The sequence below is a fragment of the Temnothorax longispinosus genome, chromosome 3 (assembly GCF_030848805.1).
Source record: "Temnothorax longispinosus isolate EJ_2023e chromosome 3, Tlon_JGU_v1, whole genome shotgun sequence".
Classification (NCBI taxonomy): Eukaryota; Metazoa; Arthropoda; class Insecta; order Hymenoptera; family Formicidae; genus Temnothorax; species Temnothorax longispinosus.
This window is the reverse complement of record NC_092360.1, coordinates 25,005,806-25,026,964: the sequence shown is the minus strand read 5'-3', so window position 1 is coordinate 25,026,964 and position 21,159 is coordinate 25,005,806. Positions and strand designations below refer to the sequence as shown.

The window sequence follows — 21,159 nt, the reverse complement described above, 5'->3', positions numbered from 1 at the left end:
AAATTAAGAAGTGGTCTACCACGTAAGGCCTAAAATAAAATAGCTAGTTTTTTACTCACCTTTTTCTAGCATACTTTTACAATGAGTTACGGAACACACTAGACTTAAGTGCAACACAATAAGATATCGTTTATTTTCTATTACCAAAGACTAATATGTATTCGATTGCGAGAGCCCAAGCTGGGCCAGACTGATTGTACCCTAGTTCATAAGAATTTTCTTGTTTATTGGAAATATATGTAATCCCGACAATTTATATGGTGTGCAATAAACATATATAAAAAAAAAAAAAAAAAAAAAAAACACGTAAGGCAGTTGGCTCACGATCCAGAGGTCCCGAGTTCGAATCCCACCAAGGTAAATGTGTTTTTATATGTGTTTTTAAATACGAGAAAATATTTATAATCATAGACTGCATCTTAAGAAACAAATTTAGTTAAAAAATAGTAATAAAATTTCGAAATAAATAATTTTTTTTTGTTGAGTGAATATTTGTTACCAACCATAAATTATGGTACTCCACACTAGTTTGAGTTTAGTAATGACAACTAAATTAATTGGTTATTCTTCAATACAACCAAAAGTGTGTTAGCCTTAACCAAAAATTCGTCAACCAATTATTTTAGTTGTTACAACCAGCGTGTTTCATTGGGCCATATACAACCAAAAATTTCTGTTGTTTTAACCAAATTTTTGGTTTCCACAACCAAACACTTTTCTGCGTGCAGACTATTATTCTAAATGGAATGTTCTTTTTGTTAATCTTATCCATAAAAAGAAACAGAAAGAAAAAAATTTCAGTGGATTTGCATTCGGTAAAATATCCTAGCAAACACAGATAGTGCTATGTAGTATTATTATAATATTGATCATTGTAATAATAAAATACTAATATAATAAAATATAAAATTTATTGTATTTTGTGAAAGTTTCTTTGTATTAAATTTGCCTATCTCTATTTATTAACATATATCTTGCATGATTTTTTGTTTCCTTTTGTGTGTGTGTGTGTGTGTGTGTGTGTGTGTGCGTGTGTGTTTATATAAATACAAAATATAAATTTTACATATATTTCGAAAAAATTAGAAACAGGAGTCAGTCCACTGTAGACTGTTGCTTAAACATGTTTATATTCAGGGTGTTGCAGCGACACACAGGTCAATATGACGAGTTGCAAGCGCATTATATGTGACTAATTATAATTATGATGTGCCAAAACCTATATATAGTTGTAAACGATCATGTGCGCCTGCACGAATGGGCAACCCGTCATACTGATCTGTATGCATGCAGTATACCGGTGCAAGAACCGGTACATATAACACATGATTTTTGAGAATTTTTTCAGATTTTCTTGATGCGATTTTTTTATTTTAAAAAATTTCTTTTACTATTCTATATATGAATATATATCAAGGTAAAATCATCGAAAAGTGAATACGCACTTTATGAGATATTTCATATTTCATATTTATATTAAAAGTATCATAACAAAATTTAAAATATCTCAAGAAATTCTTAATGAAAGAGAGCTTTATTATAGTGTTTTGAAAACGTCTCGACAAGGGCTACGTAAATATGCAATAAAAAATGGGGGTTCCATTTAAGAAAACATCGATCACATTAACCTGGTTTTGAAAAGGTCTCTCAAGTCCATATTTTCTGTCGCTTTTGATATCCTACAACTTTTGTCTGAAACGTTTTTCTGTACCTCCCATATTTTCCAAGATATTTGCCTCGGGAAATTAAAACGAAACACACACACACACTGTATATTGAATTACTTATATATTTGCTTCATCGGAAATAATAAATTTTAATGACATCCTGTATTATATATGCTACGGACAGTTATGATTTTACTTTTACTTCAATGCGCTTTTGAACAACGTTTCAATTAAATTTTGCATACCTTATTTTATTTATTTTTAATTACTGTAACATAAAAAAATGTTAAAGCGTTATATTAAATGTTATTTGTTAATCAATGTAAAAATATTATACTTAATTGTAAATAATATTATGCATTAACTAACTTTAGATTGAAAATTTGCACAATTTCATGAAAAATAAACATAAATGTTATTATTCTAAATTTTCTCAATGCAACAATTGATGACACAATAAAACAATCCTGTTGTATTACTTCAAAATTACAAAATATAAAACATTTCCATAAGAAATGTATTATCAAAAATCTTGATTTGTGTAAAATCAATTAATCATCGTAATCGTCAATCATCTCTTTTTAAATTTATTAACGTTTCTATTAGCAAATATAAATTTAACTCCAATTATTTTCTTATTATGAAATACTAAAAATCCGCACAATTAATTAAGCTATCTATTACTGAGATACATAGACTTTTTCATAAGTCAGATCTTCATCGTTCCATTCCGCACCGATATTAAATGTGTTTTTTTAAGTGCAGATCATTTATAGTGTGATTATCATCATGAAAGATTTCAGAAAGAATTACAGCGTTGCCAATTATTTACGCACGCGCTTGTGTCGCTTGTGATGCTCTAACATGGCAACGTGGCCACAATGGCGCGGCCTGGTTGCAGCCTCGACACCTCGTAGCATCGCGAAATGACGGACGCGTAGCGTCCAAAGAGTTCAGAGTGGCAGAAGTCTGTGCAACGCGACTCAACATCGCCGCACTGCAGTTTTCTCTCATGAACAAAATCGTTTTTCCATCGTGAAAGCTGCGTTACGATTGTGATAGACCGTAACTCGCCGCACTCAGCATTGCGTCCATCTACATGCCGTATTTCTGCTGATCACCAGAGAATTATCCATTGTTTCAGTTAAACAGGTAACAAAACAAAGACATTCGATTTTCTTTGGAACATCTCTTTAATTGGAGCATATTGCAGCGCCCAATCGTGCTCCGAAACAAAGGCCTAGGAACAGAAGCTTATCGGTTTATTTTTCAATGTTTACCTAAGATCTAAATAATATAGCTTTTAATTATTCTAATAATTAAAAACAATTTTGGTGTATATCACAATAAATTACACGTAATATTATGGATAAGAATGTAGACGGAAGGGTCTCGATATACTGTCAAATAATGATAGAGCGAGTGGAAGAAAGCAAGTAGATAACATATTTGGTCTTCATCCGTTGTCATGACACATATTGAAAAAGCTCGCAGATATATTTTTATCAGCTTCCGGGCATTTGCATTATTTGGGCAATGATAATTTTAAACATCTCCTTGTGACGGAGATAGATGAGAGAATGCTTTCTTTGGAATCTTCATTCGTTAGCCCGAAAAAGTCATTCTGCGTGAACTTTTATTATAGTTTTACATAGACATTCTTATCATATTTTATCTAATTCTATACTGTATTGTAAAACAATTGTTTAATACAAATTTTACATGACTGGTTTAATTTTTTAGTTTAATATTTTATAATAATATAAATTTTTGTAAACATTTCTGTTATCATCTATTAGATTAGGTTAGTTTTATCACAAGTCATAAACATTTGTTGAAGCGTATAAACAAAAATAATCTGACATGAAACTATAAAATAATGTATTGTACAGTTTTGTTTATTTGATTCTAATTTTGAACAATATATAATTATATCAAGAAAAAGTAATATATATTTCTGTTTATATAATAGATTTAACAGTAATAGTAATTATGAAATAGAGAAAAAGAGTAAAATTTAAGCTATTGAATTTCCCTTCGCTCCAATGTTTTATTTTCAATTAAGTAAGTTACAAGAAATATTTTTCTATTTAATATAAAATATGATCAAATATTTATTCTAAATATTTTATTACCGTGATTTTTCTATGTACAACTTCAAATATAACTAATTGTAAACGTAACGTTTCGTCAAATAATATTGCAGTCAATCAAAATGACAAGAATCCGAAGAATCTGCTGTATCGGAGCCGGTTACGTGGGTGGCCCTACGTGCAGCGTTATTGCATTGAAATGTCCGGAAATTCAAGTGACTGTCGTTGATAAGAGCAAGGAGAGAATAGCGCAGTGGAATTCACAAAAGTTGCCGATATACGAACCGGGCTTGGACGAAGTGGTACGAAAATGTCGTGGGAAAAATTTGTTTTTCTCCACCGATATTGAGACAGCGATCAAGGAGGCCGATCTGATATTTATTTCGGTGAACACGCCGACGAAGACCTTTGGCAACGGCAAGGGAAGAGCAGCGGACTTGAAATACGTGGAAAGCGCTGCCAGAATGATCGCGGAAGTTGCAACTGGAGATAAGATTGTGGTAGAAAAAAGTACCGTACCGGTAAGAGCGGCCGAGAGTATCATGAACATCCTTCGTGCTAATCACAAGCCGGGTGTCTCCTATCAGGTAAGATAACTATTTTTTACAATAATTTAAACGAAAGAGTACGACAGTTTTTCTAACAGTTGTCTTCTGTAGAATCTATTTAATACAATTAATACATTATTTAATACATTTAATTTTTAAGATGTATCTCTTTCTGTATATTTACTTCTAATATGCATTTAAGTATATCGATATTGTAACATAATGTTGCGTGAAAATTGTAAAATGTTGAATCGCATTTTCGGAATTAATTCACTCGATAAAACACACGGCATGCAAGATTTTACTGCGTTTTTGCTGTGCCTGTAGTTGATTGATTGTCGAACCGCTAATAGTAATCGTATGATTTCATACTTGCTTAAATTAATCGTCGTTCATTCAAGATAACGCTCTTGCTTTACACCGTATTATTCATGACCTTTTCGTCGCTCAGATGTTTACTATTATTGCGCGTTATTTATCTATTTGCATATTCACTGAGATTATTTATCTCCTTGATATTTACTGGAATATTAATTTTTTTCAGATTCTTTCAAATCCGGAATTTCTGGCCGAAGGAACCGCTATAGAAGATCTGGTCAACGCAGATCGAGTGTTGATTGGCGGAGAGTCTTCGCCAGAAGGACAGGCAGCTATCGAAGAACTTTGTAAAGTTTACGAACATTGGATTCCAAGAGAAAATATTTTAACAACTAATACATGGAGCTCAGAACTGTCGAAGCTAGTAAGTAATCATACATTACAACCAGAATATGAAATGCACTTGTGAACAGTATGTTGCAAGATAATCAATGAGATTTACACAGCTTATTTACTTATGTAAATAAGCTGTGTAAATCTCATTGATTGTCTTGCAACATACTGTTCACAAGTGTAGATAAATTACGCAATAAATAACTTAAATTTAATGTAAAGGAAATTGCGATGTTTAATTAAATTTTTTTTATTGAAACAATATTTTTACTAACTTATGTAATTAATTAAATGTTATACATATTTGAGTTACTTAAAAATAACATATAACTCATTAAAATATTAGCTAATTAGTTTTAATTATCAATTTAAAACATGTTTATACATATATCGCTGTTGAAGTTCCTTGCTTTATAAAAGTATATAATTTAATATTATTATAATATTATTCATAAAATCTTTTAAGTAAGTGTATTTCCGCAAATAAGATAGAGACATGTAACTTTTTAATCAAATTAAATTTATATACTTTCAAGGAATAAACTGATAAATTGCAATATTCATTTATATTCACTCTGATTTTAGGCTGCAAACGCTTTCCTCGCTCAGCGCATCTCCAGTGTAAATTCGTTATCAGCAGTGTGTGAAGCTACGGGTGCCGACGTATCCGAAGTCGCACGAGCAATCGGGCTTGATTCTCGAATCGGTTCAAAATTTCTTCATGCGTCGGTCGGTTTTGGAGGTTCCTGCTTCCAAAAAGACATTCTAAATTTAGTATATATTTGCGAATGCTTAAATCTGCCCGAAGTGGCGGCATATTGGCAACAGGTGATTGATATGAACGAATATCAGAAGTCAAGATTTTCTGCGAAAGTTATAGAATCTCTCTTTAACACTGTGACGGACAAGAGGATTGCCATGCTGGGTTTTGCCTTCAAGAAAAACACAGGAGATACGCGTGAATCACCAGCAATTCACGTCGCCAAGACGTTGTTGGATGAAGGCGCTGTTCTTCACATTTATGATCCCAAGGTCAGCTCTTTCTCTTTTCTATGTACAATGTATTTCAGATGTATCGGACTTGTTCTTAATAATAGATTCTTTAAATTTGATTATAATCTATCACGAGTGGCATTTAATGTTTTTTTTTTTATTGATTCCTCTTTAAATTAAACTTCTAAGATCTTAGAAATTTTCAATTTAAGTTAAAAATCTAGTTTATTTCTTTTAAATATTTTGGTATGTAATTATATCCTGTATTTTCCATATTTTTGTTCTCAGTTTAGATAATATTTACATTAGATAAAAATTGAAAAAATACATTTTACTAATTAGTAATGGTCAATAAGTGTATTACATGGTCAATAAGCTTGTTACACGACGCCTTTTTAACTCACAGGTTGAAGAAACTCAAATCATTCAAGACTTGACTCATCCAAACATAACGAGCAATCCTGAAAATATAAAAAGTCGAATCAGTATTTATAAAGATGCTTATAGCGCAACGAAGAATACACACGCGATAGTTTTATGTACAGAATGGGACGAATTTATCGTAAGTAAGAAAAGAGATTTTATATAATTTTATATAATAAATTTTATATAATTTTTAGGAACTGGATTACACTCAGATTTATGCAGATATGATGAAACCAGCGTATATTTTCGACGGAAGGAAGATTTTGAATCACGATCGGTTACAAAGGATCGGTTTTGTTGTTCAAACTATCGGTAAAAAACTCACGAGATCCGCAATTTCGAGAGCGTGGGGTAGTCAGACACAAGTTTAAGAAAAAACGGACCAAACTATAAGCAATACCTCCAATTTAAGAAAAAACATCAACAATTATTGCAATTTTTGTTGAGTTAATCCAATCATATTGATGCATTTGTAAAACGTAGAAATTAAATTTTACTATTTTAACTGTTTTTAATTTTAATTTGATTCAGATCACATGCGATGTACGCGGTATCGCCTAAAAAGAAATATTATGAAATCTTTTGAGTTCTCGTATCGTATTATCTATTTAGATATCAATTTCAACAAAACTAAATCAAATGCATCAAATAAAGAGTACATATGCACTGTCAAATCGCAGTAAAATACTGATAAATTTGAAGTGCTATGAATTTACATAGATTTTATTTGTTTCTTTTTATTACAATTATTTTAACAATTTTAATGGCATTTTATATTAGTATTATTATATTAGTATTATATATTATTAAATATATTACAATAATTAGCAAAAGTTACTGTTTTTATAAAGTTTCAATATTGTTTTAATCATACATTCACACTTATACATATGTAAATTACATCTAACTGCGTAGTGCGTATATTGTGCACAGTTCATAAGTATACATATATTATAAAAGTTTATAAATAAATGTTTACAGAAAAATTGTTTCATAATTAATGTATTAAGTTTCGGTATGTAATTTAATATGTTAAATAAAAAATTACATCTAACTGCAATTTTTAAAAAAGAATGAAAAGAAAAATTTGCTCTTTACAGAGTTTTTGCAATTTATGTTTTATCTAAACAATGTAAGAAATACTTAGAAACTGAAAATATTCAATTTTATCCAGAAAAATTAATTTGTAATAATATTCTCTTACAATGCAAAAATGAACTAAGTACGCCAAATTATTTTACCTTACGAATTTCGATGCTAGTGAAACTAAAAATATCTTAAAACAAGCGCAAGCGTGTAAATTTCTTGGCAGTTATGTACCAATTTTTCGTTAAACCCTGCTATTAACACGGTATATTTTTAAATAAGTAATTAAATATTAGATATAATAAAATAATTGCAAGAATTTACATCTGCAAAATATATATATTATAAAGTATGAATCATATATTGAAGTTATTTAATTTCAATTATTTATAAGTTAATAATAAAATATAAAAGTAATTCGTTTTATTAATTCTGATATAGAAGATAATATTTTGCACCTTGTAATTCTTTACAAACTGTAATAAAAAAATCCATAAGCTCAAACGTGATAATCAGATTGTTCAATATTTTCTATAAATGCTATAACTAATATATTTCCCTTAACTAATCTTTGATTTTTTGATTATTTTAATGCAGGTATATTGAGAAATGAAATATGCATTTTTTTATATTTTTATACAAAGTGTAAATATAAATATTATAAAATATTAATTTCTTTATTATCTAGATTTTTAATTAATTGAAATTCTTTATTATTTTAATTATCAAGACAGCGTTTTATACTACGAAAGTCATATATCATTTGTTCTATTTTCAACTTTTACAATGTATTAGAGTAAATAGATTATAGATTTTGGACAGAAGATGCTTCTTTAAATTTTATTACTAGATACTTTAAATTTTATTATTTGTCATCACTTCAACCGAAATAATTGCTATACCTGAGCGCAGTCCATACTATAATATATGTCGATGTTTTTCAATACGCTCTCAAAACAAAATAACAAAAATAAAGTAGCGTACGCAATCAGAGAGAAGCCTCCCAAGCTTCTTTTTGGGATATTGTGCTGTCTGGGAAGTGTGAAAGTGAAAGAAAAGAAAGAGAGAGAGAAAGAGAGAGAGAGAGAGAGAGAGAAAAAGAGGGCTATTAGATATTTCATATACAATATAAATATATAAAATAAGTTAATATTTATCGATACATGTAAGATGTAAACATTAAACTAATCCTCAACCAATTACAATCAAGAATGGTGATCGATGGTATGATTGAATCGATGGTGATTGGTTGATTACGCTACTCTGTGCCTGCTTCGTCTTTAATGGCCGCGTTCAGCAGACACAACTGTTGAGTTCGTCTTATCAACACGCTGCGTTGATTGGTTGGTTCTAAAAGTAAGAGCCAATCACGTTCGACTGCTACTGAGCAGCTTGGTCTGCTGAACGCGCCCAATGGGGACCGTCGAAAGCCCTTATACCTGTACGCTACCGCCAGTGCATCCATTTCGAAATTGGTCCATCTGTAAATGGAGGGGTAAAAATCACAGCGGTGTAAGTCAAATTTTTAAAAATATTTTCTTGTGTGCATAGGATGCAATTTATATATTGTTTATATTGCATCTATGCACACAAGAAAATATTTTTAAAAATTTGACTTACACCACTGTGGTTTTTACCCCTCCATTTGCAGATAGTGTCATATGTATAACATCAATACATTTGCAGATGTAGCGCGGATGCCGCGGATGCGCACCAGAATGATGTTTTATCGGCAGCGTCGGAAAATGAACGTGGCTACGTAGTACCTTCGAAAATGGATGTACTGGCGATAGTGTACTACAGGGGGGGCTTTCGACGGTCTCCAGTTCCACGGAGAAGGCCGGGATGACCTCTCTCTGACGCGCAGTTACAATTTCTAGCGGCGCGACGCGGCGGCAGTAGCAGCAGTAGTACCGGTAGTAGCAACACGAGTCGCTGTCGGACGATCAGCGCGAAAAGCCCGAGCGAGAGCCGCGTGACAGTTCGCATCGAGATTGCGCCCGAAGTCGGTGTTCGGACTGTTCGGAGTGTCGACGACAACGATGATGATGACGCGCGGCGAAACGTCATTTTCGCAAGTTTCGAATTCGTTGGCGCACGGTTAACATCGATTATTTTCGTGATTATTGGTGAAATCCTTCGGTTACGCGAGTGTGCTCCTCGGAGCGTGTTTCGTCGGCGAGAATTCGCAATAGGCCGGGCCTGTCGATAGGAAAATGGCGGCGCGCCTTCCGCGGCGGCGACGTCGCGCGACGAGATAATACATCTGAGGGATCGTCGCTCGCGTCGAAGTAGCCGCGACTTCTTTCGCGCGAAATCGCCGTTCTCCCTTGTCTCCTGTCGCGGAGACGATCCCCGCGGGATCGCGGTGTCGCCTGGAGATCGACGAATCGCGGTGTAACCGCGACATTTCGCGAGTGGCGAGGCCGGTGCGACGTTGCTCCGGACGATGTGAGAACGCCGTACGGTGTTATACATATTCGGACAACAACGGTCATAGGAAAACAACAGCGCACACGCTAGCGCGCGTGTGTGTGTGCGTGCGCGTGTACGTGCGTGCGTGCGTCGAGTACGCGTTGCGAGTCGCGCTCGCTCGCTCTCGGAGTAGCTCGCGAACGGCAAGTGCTCTTATGCGAGTGGGCGCCGCGGGTCAGCGGCGGCATCGGCAGCGGCACGGACAGCGGCAGCAGTCGCGGTGACAAGTGTCTCGTCGGCGAGGCGGCAAGGCACGACCTCGCCTCACCCCCGCGGTCTCCGCCACCCGCGGAGGATGATCCCGCGTCGGCCGGTCGTCGTCGCCGTCGCCGTCGCCGCCCGCGAGCCACCGCGCGCGCGATCCTGCCGCTCGCGACGTTGAGCCGCGCCGCCCGCGCCGGCCGCGGCCAAGGCCGGCCGCGAGAGCGATTCCTCGCGACGCCGACGGCGGATCCGCGGCGACAGCGGACTGCGTGATCACCACCACCGCCGCCACCACCATCACGGCGGACCACCGGCTGCTCCCGCGGAAGCTCCGGAAAGATGAGAGGCGTCCGCGACGGCGGCATGGCGAGCCTCCTCGCCCTGGCGCTCCTCTGTATACTCCACGCCTCGTGCCCTGTGAACGGTACGATATATATCCTCTCTTTTTATCGCTATAGAAACCTTTATCTCGCAGCGATACTCACAATCGGTAAACAATTTCGTTTTTTAATTTAACACATTTCACGGTGTACCAGTTTATCAGCTCTAATTTGTATGTTAATTTGACAGAAGGCAAATTTATGTGAATAAATAACCACAAGTCATGTGTGAAAAATTAATAAGAAATTGGACACAGACGCTATCTGGAAGCAAAGTTTATGTTGAATTAACATATTTATAATGTTATTCGTAAATTACATGCTATTCTTTCGTCTCTTTTTCTTGCGAAAAATAGAAGACAGCGATATCTCTTTATAATATATGTATCACATAAGAAAATGTCGATTTAACAGATGGAAACTCTTATATGTAGAGAGGAAAGTAACAACTTTAGGTATTCATTTTGACATATTATGAAATATGTCATATAAATTATGTTATTTCAACTTTTAGAAACGTTGAATATTGACTTAAGGCAGTAAAGTAAAAAAATAACACAATGACAATATGTTACATTAACACCAGTGTATGTTGAAAATTTCTACACGGACAGAAATCCACTCAAATGCAAAATGTTTTTCACCGTGTAGCACCTTGCGGCATGAGATTAAGAAGTTTCCATGCACAGTAATACATTTCTTGGACGCGGTGATATTATACATAAAGCTATTTCTACACATTTGAACGTGACAACGCAAATTCGAGATATGAAAAGTAGGTGATAGTCAGAGTTCGCGCCGACTGCAAAATATGTTTACTATTCAAGTCTTTTGTAACATCAGAATTTGTTAGCAAATTCACAGAGCTTGGTTCGAAAGTCTAAATATCATATACAACATCTCTTTCAGTTGCGCTAATTGAGAAGTAATTAAATTTTAATTAAATAAAATTTGTTTTTTTTTTATAACGTTAACTGATAAGGGAGTATTTTTCTATTATTTATACACAGAAAAAAAAGAATGTTTTTGATTTGAATCTTTAGTTTCAACATGGAAATTTTGAAGTGAGATTAGATTGCGTTAAACGAAGAAAACTTGCTTGAATAAAGTTATTTATATGTATAGTTCAACCATTAAAAATGTTGAAATAAAAAGTTGAAATTTTTATAAGAAGATTATAGTGTGATCTTGCTTATATACGAAACAATCTATATCTTATAAGAATTTCGACTTTTTATTTCAACATTTTTTCTTGGTTGAACTATATAATATAATGATTTCATTTAAGCAAGTTTTTTTCGTTTAACAAAATATAATCTTATTTTAAGATTTTTTTTTTCTGTGTAACTAATAGATAATAGAAGATGACATAGATACGTTCATTCCAGTTTCAGACAAAATTGATTCAAACAAAAGTTTTTACAATTTAAAATCAAAGATATCGAAGATACTGAAATTGGGGGGGAGAGAGGGATGTATAATGAAAAAGGGTGAAGTATATTTATCCACAAAAAAATATATATATAATCCGTGTACATATTTGAAGAATTTAACACTTTGCCGAGCAACTACACAACTACACTTTGCATTTAAAGTTATTTTAAAGTTACGTTTAAAAGTCAGCTTAGAGAAGGAGGGGGGAGGAGGAGGCAGTGCGATAAAAGAAAATCAGGATGTTGAAAGAAAAGGCACAATGATTTCGGCGAGCCTCTTTGTTGAACGCACTTTTGTTTGTCCCACGCGTTGTGCTTTGTAGACGATCCCTTCATCACTGTGTGCGTCGTGCGTGCGTGCGTGCGTGTATATACGTGCGCGAAGTCTACCTTTCTCTTTCTATATTTTCGTCGGGCCCTCGTCTCGTGCTCGTTTCACCGTTTCTCTGTGTAGCTCGCGCGTCTCTGTCTCCTCCTCTGTCCCTCCGTTTCCAGTCTCCGTTTCGCCTCCTCATCCCGCTCGTTCCTCGCTCCTTCTCCCGTTCAACGGCGCGCACATAACGTTGCGTAAGTAACGTGCCGCGCCGTGGTGTGCAGAAGGGCCGTTTAATCTCGTTGCTGCACGAGGTCCGAAAAGCATGCGGAAGGGTGAGCCGGTGCATTCGGTTCCTATGTACGGCATGTACGCTCTCTCCGCGACTCCCGCAGTTTTTCAAGAGTCGCGCCGCGCCGCATCGGAGCGTGATTTACCCCTTCGGTATCACGATATACCGGGGGCGTTGGATAGCTTAATGATAGAGCAGTCACTTATCAAGCGAAAGACCCGGGTTTGATTTCTGGTCCTACCACTCCGCGTATGACACAAGAAATTTTGAGTAGAGAAATATTATTTTACCGTGATTAAAACAAGAACCAAAAATAAAAACAAAATTTAAAATAATTGGATAATATGTCAAACGCATCATGATATAGTTTGTTCCATTAGTAGAAATAGAAATCTATAATTAATATATTAATATTATCTTTTATATATGCAGAATTTAAATTCCTCACTTTTATCACGGACTTTTTTCACGGATCAATATGGAACAATGTAACTTGGATAAAATTGTTTGGATTTTATCTTCTTGGGAGCTTTGTAGCCTAATTATCTATATGGAATTCAGAAATAGAATTACTCGGGGCAATAGTTACTCTCGAGTAATCGCTACATTCGCCCATCCTTGTTTAATCTGTTAAACAACTGCCTCGTGTTTCACTCCGACGAGAGAGATATTAAGCATGTAAACAGTCGGATCTGTTATTGTCTATATAACTGGTAACTCTTCGTTGTGGGTGAGCATTGTAATAGCTTTTGCTCGAGCTTTTGCGATTTTTAGATCACCGAATTCTTAGCAATACGATTCGAGTTCGTAAACCTTGGATCAGATAACACATTTACAAAGGAATATCCTCAAGACTAAAATTGTTTCAAAACTGAAATTGCGTTTTAAAATAACTGCAGCGTATAAAACACTGTTACTTTACATTGCAGTTATTTTTATATATTTGATACATTTAAATAATGATTAAAAGTGTAAAAATAAAGTAATTAAGATATAGTGTTGGAAAGATCTTACATAGTATATTTATATTACTTCTATTTGAAAAATATCTACAAATAAATTGCTCCAGATATGATAATAATTTCTAGATATGATAATAATTTTATTTTAAAGTATCTCAATTGCCAAAAAATACATGAAATGAAATAACAACGTATTTTCAATTTGATATCGAAGTTTTGCCAACGCCACGTGCTCTTATCATCAAGGTAATTCAACTGCGATATTGCTTAAGTTTACGATAAGAGTTCAAGGAAAGGTTAATGTCTAAAGATTTTAAGATTTAACCATTTGCAGCAGATACGTAATATTTTGAATACATAAATATATTGCAGGTGGAAATGATTTTTTAATAAACAATATCTTCGAGACGCGAACTTAGCGATCACACGAATTTGTTTATATATTGATTTATATATCGCTATACTATTTGCATTTTTATCTCACATTTATATATTTAATTAAAATACATACTTATACATTCCGAGTTCTGTATGCCTCACTTTTTTTCAGTGCTGTCGAACTCTGATCAATATACATTCTATGGAAAAACATTATTTAATTTTGATTTGTGTGCGTTAACTAACTTACGCAACATTTAATAGATACGCGTATTATTGTTTCTCTGACACGTATAAGAAATTGTGTTATCCGAATTGAAGCACCGAGTGATGATTCAACAATCGCAAAAATTTTAAATTAACCGTTATATTGGCAAAGGCATAATAATTTTAGCTACTAACATTTAACTACTGACACTACTGTAATAATTATTTCAAATTTGTACAAACTTAATTTATGTTTATAATTAGGAAAGAAATTAATTTAACCACTTTAATAATTAAATTACTTATAGTGTAACTTAATATATCTAATAATTAAAATATTTAATTTATTCGGTATCTTTTATTACATGTATAATATTGTTTTAGCAAGAATATTTCTTGCAAAAATATTTTTTCTTGTTTAAAAAACAAGCAAGTATCAATAAGTATAGTAAATTGTGTAAATAACATAAAAGAAGATGCTTGATACTTGTCATGTTGCTGTAGCAAGAAAGACCTCGTTCGGAAACACCCCTATTTAACGATATCGTTGGCGTAATGAAAGGAGCTTGCCATGTCTCTTTATCTCTCAGACACCAAATATATGTATACACACTACATACATACATATATATGTACATATACTTTTTATCTCTCCGAATCGGCCCTATAGCCTACTTTATTCATTCTCTAGTATCTTCGTTATATCCTTTCCTCTTACGACGCTCGGTTCCGCTCTAGCTGATGATGGATTCAATGGTTGGGTAATTGTCGTGCATGTAAATCGGGCCCTCGAATTCTCATTAAAAAAGCAATACACGTTCCGGACGTTCCTGCAACCGATAGTCAAAGCACCATGCATGGTCGTTTCTTTATCCCGTCGGTGCATTGTTATTCCTCAGATTCTTACGAGCTATTAGGAGTTTGCAAGTTGTTTGATAAAACGATCGTAAAATCCGGGAGAAAGACTGGCTGTAACGACGTTAACAATTTTCTATACGTATATTATGAGTGTCTATATATGATATAACATAACGTAGTGTTTATACATATAAACGCAAACATTGATTAATGTCTCTCGTAGAAGACATAGTCTTAGAGTTGTTAAAAAAGTGAAGGGACAATAGGCAAACACAAACGAAATTCATAAATTATTCTCGCTCTATTTTGGAACTTTGATTATATAACTGATAAATACTAGATATATAACTCTTAGAATAGATAACGCATAAATATTTTATATTTATTTTTTTTAATAAGAGTTATTATTTACATGATATTTATTTATATAAAATTATTTATACATTTTTTAATATTGTTTTTATTACTTACAAATACTTTATTTCGTTAACAGAGTTTTTATGAACGAATAAGTAGTCGCATAATTCTCAAATTTTATTGACAAATTATAATATTGTAAATTAAACTCTCTCTCTTTTACTTAAACTATCTACCAAACGTATATATTTTAAATTGTTAAACATATGTATAAAAATAGAACATCTCTATTGTGTCTACATATATGATGTGTGTGTGAGAGAGAGAGCAAAATTGTAAAACACAATGTGTGTATACATTTCTTTACAAATTGTAGTGCAATTTTATAGGCTTTACAATAGCACATTGTAAAATATAGGACAAACGATGATTATTTAAGCAGCATATCGGCGCTAAACGCGTGATAACTACTACTATTATGTTGCACAATCATATTGCTTATTTTCCTGCGATCGAGCGCAATACGTATAGATAATATTTAACACGCACGTCATCTTACTATCCAATAATACGTCGAAGTCATAATATTTTCCCCGGCGAGATACGGGAGGGAGGTTGAATAACGTGATTTCGATCGATATCAGGTAGCGAAAAAAATATCCATGTGTCTCTATCTTTCTTGAGACATCATAATGAAAATATGTATTATTCCAAACAAAGCTGTCAGAAATAAATTATTTCTAATGTAATTTATGTGCAGTTTATTGTTGATAAATGATATAAGTCTAATTAACAATAAGTTGAATTTTTTATTAAGAAAAAATCATCAGCATAATACTGTCTCTTAGAATTGTTATATTTTTATTTGCAGTACTTTTTGAAAGTTTAAAATAGATTGTCCATTCCTTTTCCAGTAAAAATTTGATAATTGATTTAATTACAGATTTATTAAAAATAAAAGTAAAAAAAGGTTTGAAAGAATTAAAACTATTTCAAATTAAAATTAGTTGAATAAGGATTTAACTTTATATTTAATTATGACATCATATTGAATAAAAAATAATTATATTGAATAAAATTAAGTTAAAAATTAAAAATTGGATAACTGCAGAAAATTTTGAAAAAATTTTAATTCCTCAATGTTAAAGATTTTATTATGACAAATTGCACAATATCGTAATAACAGCATTACTTTTGATACATTCTGTACGATTGACCGGTTTTCTTCTGCAGAATCCGGTTATTCTGTTGTTTAATGTTGAAAATATAAGGATTGCATAGCTCTTTACAAAATATACACATTATGCAAGACAACCGTAAAAAATTTTATTTAATGTTATTCTATTTTAAATAATTTGTTTACAATTATACATATACATATACATACACTAAGAAAAAATGTTCTAGATTTTAGTAAATATTAGTTTGCATACAACTGTAACTCCATTTACTAAAATAAAGAAATTTTTTTTTATTAGTATTAGTATATGCATGTTTATTCACTGAGAAAAAATATACTAATAAAAAGGAAAATTTTCTTTATTTTAATAAATGGAGTCACAGTTGTATGCAAACTAATATTTACTAAAATCTAGAACATTTTTTTCTCAGTGTATTTATGTGAAATATCGTATTATAATATCTCTTATTATTTTACTTGACTATGGAATTCTAGATATAAGTTTTAGTTAATATTAATATTAATATTATCAATTGATATTAAAGATAAAACTCGGAAACTTATGGATACATTTAAATGTTGAATAAAAATATAATCATTGTTTTACGTTATCGAGCGCACACTCGATTATGAATGCGGAATTTAAGATTACGATCGTGTTTTTTCTATATTGAGTGCTGAATTGTAAATTAGATTTAAAAAGAAATCGCGCGATGACAACACGACCATATTGAATTAATTATCGATCAATAGTAGAGTACTTTTCCTATCACAAAGCTTTTAAGTTGACTGATAGTGAAGACTCTTATATTGATGTATGAAAACGTATTAAAAATATATCTATTTATATAGCATAATCACATGTAGAGAGTAGGCCATCGTGCATTATCACGTCGTGTATATAGATACACATAACTTCTATATAATGTAAAAATTTATTTTTCTTTTCGTATAATCTTTTCATTAATATTAATAGTATCTACATAATATTTTTTTGATGATGATTAGATTTATGATAATTTTGTGTCAGCGGACTATAAATAAAAGATTTGTGTAATATATTATTAACTAAATTTTGACTTAAATTATTTTGCATTTACGTAAACATTAATATATTTTATTTTATTTTATTCAAATTTTGATATATTTCAAAAGAATATAGAACACACGGACATCGGAAACAGTACTTACTTTCGACATAATTTTCTTTCTTTTCAGCAATTCCCAAAGAATTACACACATAGAAAAGTAATTAACAAAAACATATTGCATTATATGATTATAATAAAATTATGATAAATGAGATATACTGACCTGAAGAAAACATATTTCACGTTTTCAGTTGTATTTCATATATACGAATTATATAACAGATTTATATTTATAGTGCGGAATATTACAAGTAAAATTTCATTAAAATTTTAATTTTTTTAACTCTCTCTCTTTCTTGCATATATAAAATTTCTTTTAATGTATGTTTTACAACAATAATTAAGTTTCATGCATATAAAAATACATGTGAGTAAATATCAATATATTGTATACAATTTCGCATTATAATTATATTTATATAAAGATCATTCTTATCCAAACATTATATCAAATAAGCAATTCTTCAGAGTTTTTTATTTGCATAGAAGAAATACAAGTTATATTAAGACACATTGCTAAAGTTTCCGCTCACTCATCACAAGTCTGCATTAGCTTCTATAAAAGTAACAATACTTGAGTGTAATCACTCAAGCTCCAAGGTCTTCTCTCTTGAGCCCACTATATTTTTTTTACGCGTCACCTATTTTCTTCTCTTCATTTTGGCAAGCAGAAACCATATAAAGAATAGCAAGCCTGTCAGTCAATGATTATACTGTTGTCAGACTTATATCGAATTTCTATATATTCTTGAAATCTCTTAATTTTTTCTTACCGTTTAATTTGTGAATCCCCATATTTAATTATATTATATCGTTGATTTTAAATTTTAGGCAAATACATTTTTTTATATGAGTTAAACGTGGTAAAATTTTCAAATTAATTGTAGCAAAATTAATGATTTTGGGGTGTTTAGATTTTTATATTTTTAGTTATTTTCCAAATTCTTGACGATTTAAAATTCCATAAATGTTGCTTGTAAAAATTTCTAAATTTATTTCAAAGAGTAATTGGAATTGATAAGCATTCATATAATGTATAATCTTGAAAATTGTGTGTCAATATTTGCGAAACTCAGGACGATGTTATATTATCGTAAAATAAACTGCCCCTCAATTGTAGTAAGTGCCGTATAGCATTTCACGATAATATCTTCCTTCCCATATTTCTTCCATTCCATGCCGATCCGAACCACGCAAGCGCTCTTTCGCGAAATTTATTTCACCTCGAGAATTCGATATCATCAAATAATCCATATATATTTATTCGCAAAAGTCTGCGTAAGAAAAATAGAAAAAATATATATATTAAATCCATCTACATTGCATTTATGATTATATTGATATTTATTTATTGATATAGTCATATCATAAACTAATAACAATAAGAAATTACGACGTAATAGTGACGTGCAATGTATATATACTGTTAAAAGAAATCGATACTTTGGCAATATCGAGAGAGAGAGACAATTTAAAGTAAATTCTTAAGTTATATTTTATAAATTTTAAAAAGGAAAATATGTAATTATCCACAATATTCGAATCTTACTGTTAATTTAACATTATCAGCATACAATTATAAACATTTTAGAAACTAGATTTTAATGTGAGAAATTTGGAAATTTTAGAAAAGCGTATAAATACCTAATCAAACATTGATCACAAAAGGACCTTTTTGATTTTGTGAATTGATTTTTTTGATACATAGAAAAAATAGAAAAATAAAAAATTTTCAAATATTTTGTGCAATAACTTATATATATAATTGATTCTTAATTGATTAAATTTAATATAATTTAATTTAATTTAAATTAATTTAAAAATAAGATGCTTATATATATATATAAGTATCAAAGATTATCAACGTCTTGACGACGAGAACCAAAACCAATAGTCGAATCGTCACGATGATTGTTTGCCAATTATAGCCGGAAGAAATGAAAGTTTAATTAATTGTTTATTATATTGGACTTGGTTAGATGTATGAATGGAAGGATGATTAAGGCTATTAGTTACTTGTAAACCAAGTCCACTTCTTGGCTATGTAGCTGAAGTTAACAATAAATATATATATATATATATATATATATATATATAATTGTTTATTATATTGTTGGCAATTTACGAAATACTTTAGGTTAATTGATTCTGTTTTATTTTCAGGATTACTGAAGTGCTACTGCGATATATGCCCGGAAACCAATTACACCTGCGAAACCGATGGTTATTGTTTCGCTAGTACGAGCCTGAAAAACCACGTCATTACGTATGCTCGGAGGTAACGTATTTGCACGTGGATTTTATTGATGAGTATACGCGATTTACACTCGAAACTCCCTTTTATTGACTCATTTCTTGGTCGCCGGTAGATTTACCGTCAATGGAATAGCATTTGTTCGATACCGGCCCAACCCTCCATAAATTATATTCACTTATTTCCCTCCTACTAAGTTTTATATAAAATTTGTTAGTTTTCAGTGTGTAGTATCAGTTAGGATATACATCATAAGGTATACATCAGATTATTGAATATTAACAAAATGATTTATTACGTACTATCAATTAGGAGCGCAAAATCGAGTCCGTCTCGAAAGGAAGGTTTGACACGGGCATATTGACGTTCATAATGAATCGGATAGTCATTATGGTGTCTGGATCGATGTTTGTTAATGGGCGATCAATGACACTAATGTTATAACACAGATTTTCTAAGCTCTCTCAACAAAACAAGATCCGGTTCGTTATCATCCTCTTCGTGTTATCTATAATATTTATCGTATGCGTCATAATAATATGTTGCAACGACTGCATATCTACTCAACATTAACAAAAAACTTGAAAAATTATTTAGTTAGGTGAGACGCGATTGTTTCAAAAGATTTTCTTATTTAGTTATTCTTTTTTTATTATTTTATTTTATTTTTAATTTGCAATTATTAACTTGTTATATTTATACGAAACATTTATATATTCTCTAATTAGAACTATATTATATTTTTTTCTAATCAAATTATATTCTTATATATCTACAGTATATATTTTTGTTTGTATGTAAGTTTTTCATGTTTAAAATGTATCCCAATTTTTTAAGAATATTATAAACATACTTTTTCTCTTAAAATTTGTTATTAATTTTAAACTTGTAGACAATACATATCCTTGATGGACATACATGAATATAAATTTCTATTTTTTTATCTTTTTATATTTATGAGCTTTATTATATATTTCCATCATATTTTTCATTAAAACTTAATTTGTCATTTAATGTTTTTTTGTTGAATTTTGGATTAATAATCCATAAAAAAATATCTTCTTTTGTTTGATTGGATCATTGGCTCACTAGTGGATAGTGTATTTACTTAGAGTTCCCTTACGTAATGTTTATCACATATGAGGCTTGTGTATTTAACGGTTCAGGTCACTGATCATCCGCGAGAAAATG

General features: G+C 31.8%; 2 protein-coding genes across 6 annotated transcripts in view; both read left to right on the top strand.

Moving 5' to 3' along the window:
* Positions 1-2,531: 2,531 nt before the first annotated feature.
* Sgl (UDP-glucose 6-dehydrogenase sgl) lies at positions 2,532-7,885 on the top strand. Its single transcript, XM_071772921.1, has 6 exons — positions 2,532-2,819; positions 3,874-4,347; positions 4,853-5,050; positions 5,605-6,051; positions 6,419-6,574; positions 6,633-7,885. The coding sequence occupies exons 2-6, from the start codon at positions 3,883-3,885 to the stop codon at positions 6,807-6,809; spliced, it is 1,443 nt and encodes a 480-aa protein (XP_071629022.1). The 5' UTR covers positions 2,532-2,819; positions 3,874-3,882; the 3' UTR covers positions 6,810-7,885.
* A 1,506-nt stretch (positions 7,886-9,391) lies between these two features.
* Positions 9,392-21,159, top strand: part of Babo (TGF-beta receptor type-1 babo) — a 37,962-nt gene continuing 26,194 nt past the window's right edge. For 2 of the 5 annotated variants that reach the window (XM_071772659.1, XM_071772660.1), the window contains exons 1-2: positions 9,396-10,627; positions 19,878-19,992. In XM_071772659.1, the coding sequence (XP_071628760.1) occupies positions 10,543-10,627; positions 19,878-19,992 (200 nt within the window). In that variant the 5' untranslated portion in view covers positions 9,396-10,542. Of the gene's footprint in view, positions 10,628-19,877; positions 19,993-21,159 lie in introns of all 5 variants that reach the window. The other 3 variants (XM_071772662.1, XM_071772661.1, XM_071772658.1) reach the window with 3 other exon arrangements.